The sequence below is a fragment of the Camelus ferus genome, chromosome 17 (genome assembly GCF_009834535.1).
Source record: "Camelus ferus isolate YT-003-E chromosome 17, BCGSAC_Cfer_1.0, whole genome shotgun sequence".
In the NCBI taxonomy this organism is placed as follows: domain Eukaryota; kingdom Metazoa; phylum Chordata; class Mammalia; order Artiodactyla; family Camelidae; genus Camelus; species Camelus ferus.
Window position 1 is genome coordinate 39,931,104 of NC_045712.1, and position 15,078 is coordinate 39,946,181.

Consider the following 15,078-nt stretch of genomic DNA (forward strand, 5'->3'; position numbering starts at 1 on the left):
AGTTGACGTGGTCAGCAGATCATGTGTACTTGAGACAGAGATTTCTTTTCTTGACCAATGCTCCTTAACCAAAGAGTCACCTCAAAGAACGGACTCTGGAAAAGAGGAACCAGAAGGAGCCACAGCCACCTACACACCAACACAGCAACCCTCATGGCTGGGTATCCACTCAATGTTGTGTGACTAGAAAAATCCATGGCACACAGGGGTCATCACCACCTGAGTTTGGGGAAGCACGACCTACAGACCACAGGACATAGGGGCAAAAACCTCAGGGAAGAAGGAAACTTCATCTTGAAATGAAGTTCCATCAGGTTGTTTTACTTGGGACAGTGACCTTGAGAGAAAAAAAGTGAAATTTTAATATGTTGCACACATATTTTATAAATAAGCTACTGACATATTCTAAAACTAAGGGTTTGCTTTTTTCTCATGTTTACCAAATGAGCTTTCTTCCTAAAAGAGGTTTTTTTTTTTCTCATTTAGCTTCTCTGAGAGAATGGTTAATTAAGGCAGAAAGTTAGACTGGACAACCTAGGTTTGAAACACAGCACCCTACCTGACTGCCTTTGTGGCTTTGGGCAAGCTTCCTAACTTCCCTGAGCCTCAGTATCCTCACCTGTAGAATGGGGACAGCAAGACTGTTTTATTCAGAGGTCACTGTGAGAATTAAATTAGATACATGGAAAGCATTAAAAAGCTGTGCTATACACAATAGCCAAGACATGGAAGCAAACTAAATGTCCATCAACAGATGACTGGATAAAGAAGTTGTGATATAGTTATACAATGGAATACTACTCGGCCATCAAAAAGAGTAAAATAATGCCATTTGCAGCAACATGGATGGACCCAGAGATTGTCATTCTAAGTGAAGTAAGCCAGAAAGAGTAAGAAAAATACCATATGATATCATTCATATGTGGAATCTAAAAAAAAGAAAAGGGAAAAAGAGGACACTAATGAACTCATCCACAAAACAGACTCACAGACATAGTAAACAATCTTAAGGTTACTGAGGGAAAGGGGGTAGGAAGGGATAAATTTGGGAGTTTGAGATTTGCAAATGTTAGCCACTATATATAAAAACAGATTCAAAAAGTTTCATCTGTATAGCACAGAGAACTATATTCAATATCTTGTAATAATTGTTAATGAAAAAGAATACAAAACTGAATATATATATGTATATGCATGACTGGGACATTGTGCTGTACACCAGAAATTGACACATTGTAACTGTACTTCAATTAAACAACAACAACAAAAACAGTGCCTGGCACACAGGAAGCACTAAATGTTGGCTGTTCTTTCTTCCTGTTGGACTATCCAACCCTAAATGGCCCATATTGATGGCTACACTTGCTGGGTGGGTCACTGTCATCTTCTGTGTTCATCAGACTCAGCAGGAGACAAAAAATCCTGACTGTTGAAAAGGTCATCCTGCCACCTGGTAAAGGTGGACACCCAAAACTTCCTTGCCTCTTCTTAACAAGCCAGGTGAAGGTCAGATTTAAAAGGCAGAGCACTGTGTCTCTACTCTGGGGATGACATGTAGGGAAGAGAGATGAGTTTCATCTCACCTCCCGTCCCCCCAGGTGTCTGCTCTGATCTGTGCAGCAGTGGTGCAGGTGACCCTCTTGTCCAGCGGTCCTCACCTGGGGGAGCATATAAGAACCCTCGGGACACCCTTTCTCCTGATTCCTACTCACAAAGAGAACCACTGCCCTGACTGATGCGGAAAATGAATCTAAAATGAAAGGACGGTTTATGGTGTCTTCCCCAACACCTCACAACTGATTTAACACACCAGTGAGTCAAAGTGGTGTCAGCCATGGCATCTCCTAGGTTACCCACATGTAAACAAACAAATGAAACCCCAAAAGGACAGCACGTACAGAGCAGGGCTCCTAACCTGCGCTTCCACCAGCCCCTGGGCCCGTCTGGCAAGACTCACAGACCCCTCCCTCAAAAGAAAGATTTAAAGACACAAAACACAAGGGACTACAAAGGAAACCAAGTGTATTACAATACAGTAACTAAAACTTAAAAAAAAAAAGTCTGTGATATAAATGCTTTATCAATGCAGTCAGTAACAAGATCTACCAGCACATCTAATAATAAATGTAGTTTCAAAGCAGTGATGAGTAAAGGTATTTCAAAGCATCTGCTTCCCCTGTGGCACGACATGAAAATATCTGTACTTTGTCCTGGTGACAAAGTCACAGATCCTGGTAATACCACTGTGCTTTGTTGTCTACATTCATCATGAGAGAAGGTGCTGCATTTCAGTTAGAAGTTTTTGGAATTAAGGATGTAATTTTCTTTCCAAGTTCAGAGAACCCCCCATTTCTTTCTACAGACCCTTTGGAGACTCCAGGACCTCAGTTTGAAAGCCCTGCTCCAGAAGGTGCTGTATTTCAGTTAACAGTTAGCAGTTAATCATTCACTGAGTAAATCCCTACTTTGTTCTAAGCACAGGGACCACAAAAGAAAATACAGGGGTGGGGCAAGGGTATAGCTCAGTGGTAGAGTGCATGCTTAGCATGCACGTGGTCCTGGGTTCAGTCCCCAGTAACTCCATTAAATAAATAAATAAACCTAATTTCCCATTCCCCCCCAAAAAAGAAAAAAACTGCAGAAGTAAGGTCAGACTTGGATGCAACCACGCTCTAAGAACGTTCAGAATCTCTCCTCAATGTTTATTTTGGTTCTTCCGGTTTTACTATAATTTGTAATATCCACTGCCAAATCCACCAGGATTTTTTTCTCTCTGTCCTTTAAATACATCAGTAGTAGCAAAACAAAACCAACGAATAATATACCAAGCTACCACATCTGTTCAAGCCTACTGTAAAAAGGGTTTTAGAAGCTGCAGATCAGTGCTGGAGAATACACACTATAAGCCGGCCACACTCGGTTTCCTGGATAATAAAGCCAGCCTGGCCCAAAGTGTAGACATTTTACAGGGACGAAACGAGGCAATTCATAGAAAGGTCTCTGACCACAATGAAGTATTCCCCTTGGACGGTGTTCCAATCACACCCTGAACGTAAGTGACTCATCAGCATGTATGTGAAGGACCCAGGAGCCTCCCTCGGCAGAAACGGCCACGATTCCAGGGATTTCCGGACAAGTAATTCTGTTATGAATTCTATTGTTAAAGCAGTATGAAGAAACCAGGGAGGTCACCCAGGACACGGTTTTCCACACACCACATCTCCCTGGGTGTACAGATACCGTGAGTAAACAGAAGGGACTTGCCATGTGCCTCCTATACCCTACCAGACACCCCAGAAGTTCTAAAGTGTCAACTTGAACATTAGGACACGTCTAATGAGCCTCAAATCCGCCCTGGTGTAGATGACGCTATCTTTATTCCGATCAAAATTGATCAGCTGCAGTGTTTACAAAGGGACTGCAGGGTTCTGCATTAAGTATAAAAGCGCAGGTCCATTTAAACAAAATTCCTTTCTTACTGATGTCTATCAGAGAAAATGTGGAAACAGCCCAGATACACTCTCAAGGAGAAACTTGCAGTTCTCACTTGTTTTATTATAGATGATTCCACAAATTCAAGAATACTGGGGGTAGGTTTGTACTAGAAAAAATAATTACAAAAAAAAATTACAAAAATCTTTACAAATGCAGTAGAAGCCAGTTTTGAACCATGTTATCTCCAAGTAGAAGCAGGATTACTGTATTTTTTGTAAGGTGACGGACACAATGATACACAAATATGGAAATCATGTCACTTTCAAAATGACACCACTAATTTAGAGTAGGTTCAAATCAACCTGAATTTTTAAGTCAAAGGTGTCAAAACAAAGGAGAGCTGGTCTTACCAATCTGATAGGGCTGCCATGAATTTCTAAAGAGAAAAATTACATCAAAAAAAGCATCTCTGGAATGAACATCAGAAATACCATTGGTATGAATTTTTAAAACTTAATTTAAAAAAAATTTTAAAGTAATACATTTTTAAAATTTTAAATTAAAAAAATCATTGGTATGAATTTTTAAATTTGTCATATATTTTTCAAGTCTGCAAGATCAGGTTTCACACCCTTGTCATCACAAATACATTGGAAAAAGCAGACCACCACCTGTACTGCTCACCGTATCAGGCGTCAGCGCTGCACTCCACGGTAGGGCCAGTTGGTGGCTGTAGCAACAGCTTGACTCTCCCGAATAACCAGCTGAGTGGCTTTCACGGGCAATCAGCAGCCTTGGTATGTCAGGCTATGTCCTACTGACACTGAGCAGACTACAGGTTCCCAATACCTTGGGCTTTAAATGCAGACAAACCCCTTCCAATACGAGTTTCTATGCACTCACACGATACTTTTGGTAAGGAGGGAAACGGGAGCACTTTCCAATCTTCCGTATAGTTAAGGGACGCTGGGTCAAACAACAAAGGACCTACTGTATGGCACAGGGAACTATACTCAAAACCCTGTAACACCCAACAATGATAAACAACAGGAAAAGGAATATATATATACCTCTATGTATATGTATAACTGAATCACTATGCTGTACACCAGAAACACAACACTGTAAATGGACTAGACTTCAATTAAAAATAAATAAAAATAGTAAATCATAAAGATAAAATAAATTGTTGCAAAACAAACAACAAAACGAGAAGGCTGATTCAAATGCACACTTGCACTTGTTCCCGCTACTCCAACATTTCTATTCATGTCTTAAAATTAAGTCTTTCACACGGTTAAACCCCGCAGCTCTATTTCTTTGAGCACTTTCTACAGAGTGCAGCCAGCACGTGTGCTCATTGGAGGCTGCAGCCGAGGGGGACCACTCACGGAAGTACTTCAGCGTCTCCTCGATCTGCTCGGTGGTGAGGTCGATGTTGGCATCTGGAGAAATGAGGGGGGTGTGGAGCCAGTCGTCGTGGTCATAACCGTAGATGGTGTCGGCTCTTAGCCTGTAATGGGGCAGCTGCTCCTCCAGGAGGCTGATGATTTCGACTTCCGGAAGGTCGGTGCTGTTGCACACGTCTGGGGGGAGAAGACAGTGATGAGAGCCCGACCTGGGGGTGGCCCCGCCGCTGCCAGTCACCTAACCCCGGGCCAGTAGCTGGTGTCGTCGGAGACTTACTTGCCACCCAGAGACGCCAGATGAGGCCACGTCAGGGCTCTTTTTCCAGTTTCAATTCTACTCTTGAAACTTAAGAGTTATGCATGCTCACTGACAGACCTACCCAAAATAGTCCCCATGGTTTAGCAGCCCACTTTCTATGGAGTAATGCTAAACTTCTTGTACCTTCACCATTTGGGGCAAGTCTTTCTTTCCAACCCTTCCTCTGACCATGCTCGCTCAGTCACTGAAGCCGAACTGGTTATAATTTTACTCATATGCCTAACTTCTTTCTGCCACTCTTTTACCATTCAAGCCATCCTCCCAACACAGATGAGATTTTTGTCTTCATTTAATTTGTCCGTTCATCTGTTCTTCCACCTACATTTCCATCCATCCATCCATCCATCCATCCATCCATCCAAGCACATCCTGAGCCCCAGAGTCACAGGAGGCACCATGTTCAACACAACAGCCATGGTCCTGCCCCTGCAATGCTTCTATCCTTCTGGGGCTTCCAACCACTAACCCAGCAAATGTCCCCCCATGAAGGCACAGCTTGAACACCATCTCCCCCCGACAGGCTGGTGTTCTGAGCACTCCCTGGAGCATTCATCTGTCTTCCCCCTTCTACATTCACACAGCATTTTGTCAGAACGTGTATAACCGCACTTGTTAAGTTCTGTGTTTTGGGCCTCTTGGTATCCGACTCCTCTCCCTCTGAGATGGAAAATTTACATTTGAAGTCGACCTCCATCCTCCACCCATGTCCCTCCCAGTTCCTGGCTCAGACAGTGCTCAGAGGTTCATGATAGCGCCTCTGAGGGTGAGTCCATCCATACACAGCACGTGAACACAGGCCTTTTCGTTAAACTGTGCCAGACAATGTTTGTTGTTACGTGGGAAATGTCACAGCCAGCGCACTGGGCATTTCAGCCAGCCCCAAACCAGGCCGTAGCCGCTCTGCCCCTTTGCAAAGGTCTGGGGAGGACAGAAGGGATGTCCTCCCCTCAGCCAGAGCCAACAGCCCAACCTCAAGACAGATGTCTCGTATTTCTTTATCGTCTCTCTCTGATGGCAGAACACCATCCCAAAGGCTCCAGATGGGCTCCCAGCTAAGCAAGTACCTCCTCGTCTCGTGGTCAAGTGGGGAGTGAGTTCCCACAAAGCTCATCTAGAGCAGAGACCTCGCAGCTGTGAAATGACCACCATCTGGCTAAGGGGATACAGGGTCAAGGAGGGCTGACACCTGAGCCCCGGCATCTTTTGGCTCAACACAGATCTGCTCTACAAAAGGCTCTACCAGCCGGTCCCTTGGGGAACAGGCAGGGAAACTACCCGTTCCCGCGTGACACACCCACACAATGGGCTGGAATCTTCCCAGTGCCGCTGCCATTTGGTGATGGGGAAGGCAACAGACTCCAAAAAATAAAACCCCTTCTAAGAATACCGTGTCGCTGGTGAGCACACTGGCTCGAACGCTGAGACTGACCTGTCCTCCCACCATTTCTGGGCTGAAGGTCAACCTATTTACAGTCTGGGTCCTGCGCCCCAGGAGTACAGTTTTCCTTAAGGCACACGATGACCAGTGAGATCTAGTATCAAAAGGTGAGGAGGTGCCAAAAAGCCTTTTGAAAAAACTCAGTCTATTTGGCTTTTCCATAATGTGAGCAGCCTTGTATAAACGTCAGCAAGTTCGCAGCTGCCTGGAAGACCCAGGGAACGAGGACACAGGAGAGGATGACAGGGGCTGCCTGGGGAGCTCTCTTTGACCTTGGCTGCAGGGCCAGGGGCCCCAAGGACCTCCTGTGGAGGGGACACATTTGCCACATGGAGAAGACACATCTGAGGCCTGAGGTTGGGCAAACGTAATATGAGAGCCTTGAAGAGGTCCCTGGAATGCCCGCAGCATGCCAAGCCCCGAGCCCGGTGCGGTCAGTGGCTTCTCCAATCCTCCCGGCAACCTGAGACCTACGTAACATTTGCTCTGACTTACGGGTAAGGAAGCCGAGACTCACAGGGGCTGTGGACTGTCTCACTGGTCAAGGTCACAGGGTTAAGTAAGTGGCAGATCCTGCATGAGCAGCCTCGGCTGACTGACTAAAAGCCCAGCTCCTCCCTGGGCCACGTGCCGCTCATCTCCTCGGGGGGTCACCCTGCGGGCACCCTAGAAATGCTGGGAAATCCCAGGGTCTTCTCACTGGGAAGTTTCTGTTCTCAACAGGGAGAAAATTTCTCAAGTATGGCAGAGGAGTTCAGTTAAACACTCTGACCGATGAGGAAGGTATCAACACGGTTTCCCCTTACAGAGCACAGGAGCCGAGCGGAGAACTGAAGTCACTGGTCTGCAGATCCACCCCCTCTCCTGGCGCTCCCTCAGGATCCTGTGTCAAAGGATGCTGCAGACCCAACCGGAGGACAGGGGCCTTTATCCTCTCTGCCGTCATCACTTCTCCACCGCTCAAACTATTAACAAACTCTAAAACTGAGTCTTGGGTCCAAGTCTCAAATGGAAGGTATCCACCTCCTGATTGAACCCGGACCCCAATGGGTCCATGACTTCTGGCAGAATCGTAGCAACAGGCAGCCAGGAACCCACCGGCCCCCAGAACCCACTGACTTCCAGCCTGTCAAACCAGCAAGAGGCCAGGTTCACTCCGGCAGTTTAGTGGACTTTTCCACAGCATCACCCTCCCTCCGACAACAGCCCCATGGTTGCTGGCCACGCAGCTGCTGGCCCCATCGGTGGAAAAGCACTTTTTAAATCACAGCACTGCCCTGTTTTAAAAACCTCCCAGCTCCCTACAAAGTACCTCATGATTCAGTCTGCATCTTCCTAGGACAGAGGCTACTGACTGTTTCCCAATATCCAATTTCTGCCTCTTTCTTTCAGTAATATAACCCCAAGCCACAAAGCTAAAAACTACATTTTCCAACTTTCCCTGCAGTAAGGTCGGGCCATATACCTGGTCAACAGGATGTAAACAGAACTTCCAAGTCAAACCCTATTAACTGTTGAAATGTAGAGATGGGGCTGGTGCCGGAGCCATCTTCACCTGGATGAGTGAAGCCAACACCTGAGGACTTGGGACAACCTGGTGGGGCAGCATTCCTGGGCCATCTCCCACTTGGACTTTCAAGAGAGAAAGAAATACATGTCTACCTTATTAAAGCCACATCTCCCACACCCCTTTTCACCATTCTCCAAACATACTGCTGCACAAATCTTGGTTTTGACACCAGCCGTTTGAGCTATCTGGAATGCCCTTCACTGCCAGCAAACTGCATCCCCAAATATCACTCAAATGTCACCCCCATATTTCAAGCTTCCCTTGACCTCTCTCCTCTGGTTCTGTTTTTAGTATGTAGATCATTTCACTACAGTGCTAGCTGCATTTTCTAAGTCTCTTCTCCACTAACTGAGGCCCTCAGGAGGAGCTCTGAAGGACCCCTTCACACCCAACCCAGCTCTAAGAACCGCGCCGGGCAACAGGAAGTGCTCAGCAAGCGCTGGATGGATGATGGAACAGAGGGAGGGAGGAAGAATCCGTAACGGGTTGCAGGTCTGGCTGGCCAAGCGCTCAGCCTTCAGCATGGTGGGGTGGAGCCACCTAGTGCCCAGGTCTTTCCGAGCCCCACGCAGTCACCCGAGGTCTTTGTCCAACATGGAAAGTCCCATGGGAAATGAGTGTCTGCTCAGGCACTCAGCAAACCCAGTCCGATCCAATGCATACCATTTTATAGGACCACTCTGGAAGGAGAAACATAACGGCTCTCTTCATCTCTTCAGAGCCATAACCCTTCCCAGGTTTTTTCCAAGATGTAAGGTTGGAAGTGGGCCCTCTTACCCGAGGGTGAGGGCATCACGGAGGGCTGCGGGAGGTGGGAGAGGGCACTGGAGCCTGCTCAGCGTCCGGAGAGTCTGGGACTGTAGGTTCAGCTATGTCCACTCAATGCCTGACTGCGGCTGGATCCACAAGCCCCAGAGAGGAGCCAGAAGGAGGTCCCCCACCTAGGGATTTGCACTGATGCAAAGGTGACATGCCAGATTCATGAAACCTGCCAGGTGCCCCAGATGATGCTTTGTTTTACAGCTGAGGCTGCAGCTCTAAATTCGTGTCCAAAATTGAAAAAACTGAGAATCTCATGTGAAAATGCAGACTCCTGTCCTCTTGAAGAAGTCAGTGTATCTAGGACAGCACAGCTACAGGCTATGAGCGGTGGCCATCCCCACATGGACTGGGTTATCTCCTGGGGGCTTCTGGGCCTTCTGCCTACACACCAGAGCTGAGGGCGCTGGGCCCAGGAGAACAGAGGCCGCAAGGGAGTGGAGGACAGTATCCTGAACATTCCCCCAGGCTCCCGGAGATACTGGAAAAATGGCAGAGGGAGTGGGAGAGGGAAGCAGAGAGGCAGGGAGACAGTGCAGGGCCAGATAAAGAGGAAAAGCTTGGCAAGAGCAGCAAAAATCAGAGGAAGAGAGCGACAGAAGAGCACAGGAAAGGGGGAAAGAGGCAGCCAGCACCACGACTGCACCCTGCTGGCAGGCGCGACAGGCCCGGGGTGCAGCCAGGGCGCTTCTCCTATAGTATGGAGAGCGGGTTCCTTCACCTCTGGCTCTGCCCCCAAGTGTCCCCACGTCACCCTACAAGTCACATCTTGGTTTGTCTGGGACTCAGTTTCTCCACATGTAGAAGAGGCGTCAGGTTGCAGAAAAGCTCTTTCTACCCGAAATGTCTCTGAGCCACCAGACCAAGAAGAGCTGTGTCTCGGGGCGGCCGCCACCCCAAGAACATCCTGCCTCCACAGAGGAGGCCCCCCAGCACCTGGATCTGCCGTCTTCTTCTGAGAGGCCAGGGATCCATATTTTTTCTGTTGGACGCTAGTTTAGAATTCTGTAAATACCCGAGGGCCAAATTAAACACACATGCCTTCAGCTTGCACACTGGGACTTCCCAGCCTGGTGTCTCACACTGGGCCTCAGGAGAAGGCTCAAGACTGCTAATCAGGACTGGTCATGTCCCAAAAGCCCATCTTTTTTCATTTTCTTCCTCCTGATCCTAACCCCATTCCCTTTCTCTACCCACCAAGTTTCTGGTTGACCAAAAGGGAGGTGGGTGAGGAGTGTGACCCCAGCCTGTGCCTGAGGAAGTCCCGGCTGGGGCAGTGGGCCTCTCATCACCCGTTACCCTCGGCAGTGACTGCAAACTCACAGCCATGTTTTTCTTTCTTTCTTTCTTTCTCTTCTTTCCTTCCTTTCCTCCCTCCCTCCCTTCTTCTCTTTCTCCCTTCCTTTCTTTCTTAGTATAGCTGTGTTTTAAATGTCTTCACAAGACAAGACTGCTCACCTACTCGGCCACTGGCCAATCATTCTGTACAGACTTGGAAGCAAAGCATTTTTCTTGAGTTACTAGGATTAAAGGGCACAGAGTCAGAGACTCAGACACAGGCCATGCTGGTACTGGGGACACACGTGATAGCTGGTAACAGGAGTCTGCCAGACAGACATCCTTCTGGAAAATTCTTCTCTATCATAGGGTCACGTAGAGCCTTACCTAAGCATCGTCCAGGAACTCAGGGTTAGTCCTCACTCTCTAGAATACCACAAAGGTTGTGATTTCACAAACTACAAAGGGATCACTAGACCTAACAGTTACTGGCTCCATCACCTCATTTACTGGAAGAGGACACTGCAGTCAGAGACGCTGAGGACGTGGTCAAACGTCACAGGGCAGCCGGCAACAGACCCGAGACGGGGGCACAGCTCGCCTCAAGGCCCCCACACCAGGAACCTCAGGAAGCGGCAGTGCCACTGGGAGGCTGACCTTCTCCACTGCCCGCCCAGTGCCCTGCCCTGGAACCAGTAAGTGCTCAGCAAACGTTCTGCGGAACGACACAGAGCGCCCGCAGGCAGGGCAGAGTGACCATCAGGAACACATTCACAAACAAGGACATCCAGGAGCCCAAGTCACCCCACGAGGACGTGGCTGAGCGCACCGCGCCCCAACCCCTTCAACCCTGATCCACACACGACTCGCTCCCCAGGTCTGTGGCTTCTTGAAAGAAGCCACTGGGGAAGGAACCTGCGAGAAAGCATTTCTCCTCCCTTCACTCATTGGCGGGCATTTCAGCAGAACTGAGGAACCCTCCCAAGAACTGGGCCTGGGCTGATGGTGCCATGGGCAGCCAGCAGCGCACAGAAAAGCCTGGGCTTCTGTAACCCCGTCTTTAGATGCGCCTGTGGCTCCAGCCCAGATCACAGGCACCAGGGCCCATGAGAGTGGGACCTGGGAACTGGCGTTTATATCAAGCCCTCCAAGGGATCCAGCCAGTCACATTTTGAGTGACAGCCCCTTGTGATTTTAATTAATTAAATTTGCTTTCTAAAAAAAAGTCAATACTATATAATAAGGCCTGTGGCTCAATATTCAAACAGGGCAAAAGGGCAAGGCGGTCTCCCCACCATACCCCCCAAACAGCAGCCCTCTCCCCGCCTCCACACAAGGCTTCTCAGATCCTCCCAGGGCCGGCGTGAGCTCACCCCTGAGCCAGCCTCTCCCACCCCTTCTGTTTACAGATGGGGGACACTGAGGCCCCGCCAGAGGTTCAGGGACTCGGGCATGGTCTGGCAGCTGAGCAGTGCTGGGGCTCAACGCCAGGACCTCTGATGCCCTCCTGTCCCCCATCCTGAGCTCACCTCCTCATGTGCCAGCCCCACAGGGACAGGGACAAGACTTTTTCTCTTCCCTGCTGGCTGGCCCCACTGAGCTGCGAGCAGTAACCACGGTCTCCAGGAGGGGGAAGGGCAAGCAGAAAGAAATGGCCAAGGACACCAGGATTTCAGAGACAGAAACAGAACCTGATACTGGGTGGCCGTGGCCTTAACTGCCACCAGAAGCCACTCTTTCTAGGAAGAAGGCTCAACAATGACCCTGGTTCAGTTCCATGCAGACGGGGTGTCAGGTTCGGAGCTGTTGCCTGATCACACATGACACCAACTCCCATGACACACAGCCGACAGTGCCCAGGTGGAGATGGTGACCTGCCCAGTGGCTGCCTTCAGAAGCAGGGTCTCTGACACGAGGCTCAAGTGCCATGTGGAGCAACTGAATGTGCCCTGTCCATGGGGACACGCCAGCATGTTGGGCAACAAGAGGGTAGGAGGAGGCATAACAAAGCAAAGCCAGAAGGACCCTGCTATAGAAGCCCCAGAATGTCAAAACCAAAGGCAGTGTTTTCCAGAAATACTGACTCCAATGGGCACTGCATAGAACTCTACAAAGCAGATGATACGTATTACTGGTTAGACTGATTCTAACCCGAGCACGTAAAGCCAGAGCTGTATAGAAATGTTATTTTAAAAGGAAAAAAGCAAGTGTTAATTTAAAAGGAAAAATACATGTGCTAATTTTAAGAGTTTAATGTGTTAATTTTGAGAGTTTTAAGAGCATCGTCCTCCAGGAAGATGCTCAAAAAACTGCAGGGTAGGGGGGTTTACTTCTGTTCACTTGAATTTGTTTTACTAGGGAATAAATAGAAAAAAGCCACTTTGGTTGTCCAATTTTCTTCATAATTTCTTTTAAGAGTGTGTACTGTTGTCTATCTTATAATTATTAAATTACCTGCGGGAACTTTTTTTACATGAAAATAGCCAGTGTCAGTATGACTGTAATTAAAGTGGCTCACAGCTGAATCAGTGCTGAGACAGAAGGAGCTGGTGGAAATCAGAACACCTGAGGTAAACAGTATGACAGCATGTTTGGAGATGCAAAATTCTGTCATGACCCTCAAACCAGTAATCTTACAAGTGGGATTAAATATAAGAAAGGAATCCAAAAATATCTGACGTGCAAAACATGTAAGCATGTTTACAGTGTATCTGATAAAGTTAAAAACACGCATAGCCAGGGTCCTTGAAAAGTTAAACACAGAATTACCATAGGATCCAGTAACTCCACTTCTGGGTATGTCGCCAAAAGAAGTAAAAGCAGGGACTTGAACAGATATCTGTATACCACGTTCACAGTAGCAGTATTACAATAGCCAAAAAGCAGAAGCACCCCAAGTGTTCATCAGTGGATGAACAGATAACAGAATGTGGTACATACGTACGCAGAGTGGAATATTATTCAGCCTTTAAAAAGGAAGGAAATTCTGGCGTAGGCATCAATATGGATGAACCTTAAAGGCATTATGCCAAGGGACATAAGCCAGGCACAAAAGGACAAACACTGTGTGTTTCCTCTCATAGGAGATCACTGGAGGAGTCAAATTCAGAGACAGAACATAGAAGGGTGGCTGCCAGGGGATGGAGGGAGGGGGAACGGGGAATTTGTGTTTCAAGGGTACAGTTTCATTTGGGGGAAGATGAAAAAGTTCTGGAGATTTACGGAGGTGATACATGCATAATATGAAGGTACTTAACACCACAGAACTGTACACTTAAAAAATGGGTAACATTTGCAAATGTTAGCCACAATATATAAAAATGGATTAAAAAACAAATTTTTTCTGTATAGCACAGGAACTGTATTCAATACCTTTAATGAAAAAGAATATGAAAACGAACATACGTATGTATATGCATGACTGGGACACGATGCTGTACACCAGAAAGTGACACATTATAACTGACTATACTTCAATTTAATAAAAAAGGCTAAAATTGTAAACTTTAGATTATGTATATATTACCATTATTTTTAAAAAAATAAATAAAAGATGACCACTGAATTTGGGATCTCCTTCCATCTCTCAGACTGGAGGACCTGGGCACCTCCGGAGCAAGAAAAGAAGATACACAGAGAGTAAAAGCTGAAGGATATTCAAAGGACTGGAACACACTATGAGGACAGTGGCTGACACTGGGATGGAGTTGAGCAGAGGAGGTCTGAGCTGAATAAGGACACGTATTCTTCTTGGTTTGCCCAGGACAAACCAAGATATGACTGCTCCTGCAGCGTAACTATTAATATCACCCTCTGTCACTTTCAAATGTCCCTTCTGGAAAACAGTTTGTCAGTTTCTCAGTAAGTTCAACCCAGAATCACCCTATGACCCTGCAATTCCACTCCCAGGTTGATACCCAGAAGGACTGAAAACAGGTGTTCAAACAAAAACTTGCACACAAATGTTTGCAACACTCTTTACAGTAACCAAAAGGTGGAAACAACGCCATAACTATCAACTGATGAACGGATAAACAAAGTGTGGTCTAGCCAGACAATGGAATGTGATTCTGCCATAAAAAGGAATGAAGTACTGACACTCGCTGCAACATGGATGAAATGTGAAACATGATGCACAGCGAAGAAGCCAGTCACAAAAGACCACATGTTACATGATTCCATTTTTACAAAATTTCCAGAATGGTCCCAGGGTACAGAGTGGACACAATAAATGCTACAGAAAGAAATGAGGGATGGATCTAGTTTAATAGGCACCTTTTACGCTGGGGAAACTGACACCCCACAACAGCGAGCAGAGACGCAAGGACCTCCACTGAACATGTGGAGGGGTCCAGGGCTTGTGCAAAAATGACACCGCTCCTGGTCACAGAAATGCCCAAGGCGAGCCGTGATTCTCTCTCTTCTACTCTAAAATCCTCCCTGGGGCCTCAAAGGCTTGCCTGTCAGATGGCAGAGTTCATAACTCCCCTGTAAAAGGCAACAGCTAAGCCAGGACAACAAAATGCACCATGTGGTCCTGGGCTGGATCCTGAATCCAGAAAAATGTTTTGTTTTGTTTTTGCTATAAAGCAGCAATCCTCACTGATTTTACTGGTAAGGGGCATCTGACCACGTCTAGAGACACTATTAGCTGCCACACCTGGGAGGGGGTGCTACTGGCATCCAGTGAGTTAAAGGCAGGGACGCTGCTAAACCTCCCACGATGCACAGGACACCCCCTGCGGTAAAGAACTGTCAGATTTAAAATGTCAACAGTGCTCTATGGTTGAGAAACTGTCAAAAAGGACAT

General features: G+C 47.3%; 1 protein-coding gene across 13 annotated transcripts in view; it reads right to left on the reverse strand.

The window, feature by feature from the left end:
- TRAK1 (trafficking kinesin protein 1) overlaps positions 1 to 15,078 on the reverse strand; it is a 116,194-nt gene that overhangs the window by 78,100 nt on the left and 23,016 nt on the right. For all 13 annotated transcript variants that reach the window (XM_032459141.1, XM_032459136.1, XM_032459135.1 and 10 more), the window contains exon 2: positions 4,827 to 5,021. Coding sequence is in view for 12 of the 13 variants with exons in the window: in XM_032459136.1 (XP_032315027.1) it covers positions 4,827 to 5,021 (195 nt within the window). In the remaining variant the exon portion in view is untranslated. The remainder of the gene's footprint in view (positions 1 to 4,826; positions 5,022 to 15,078) is intronic.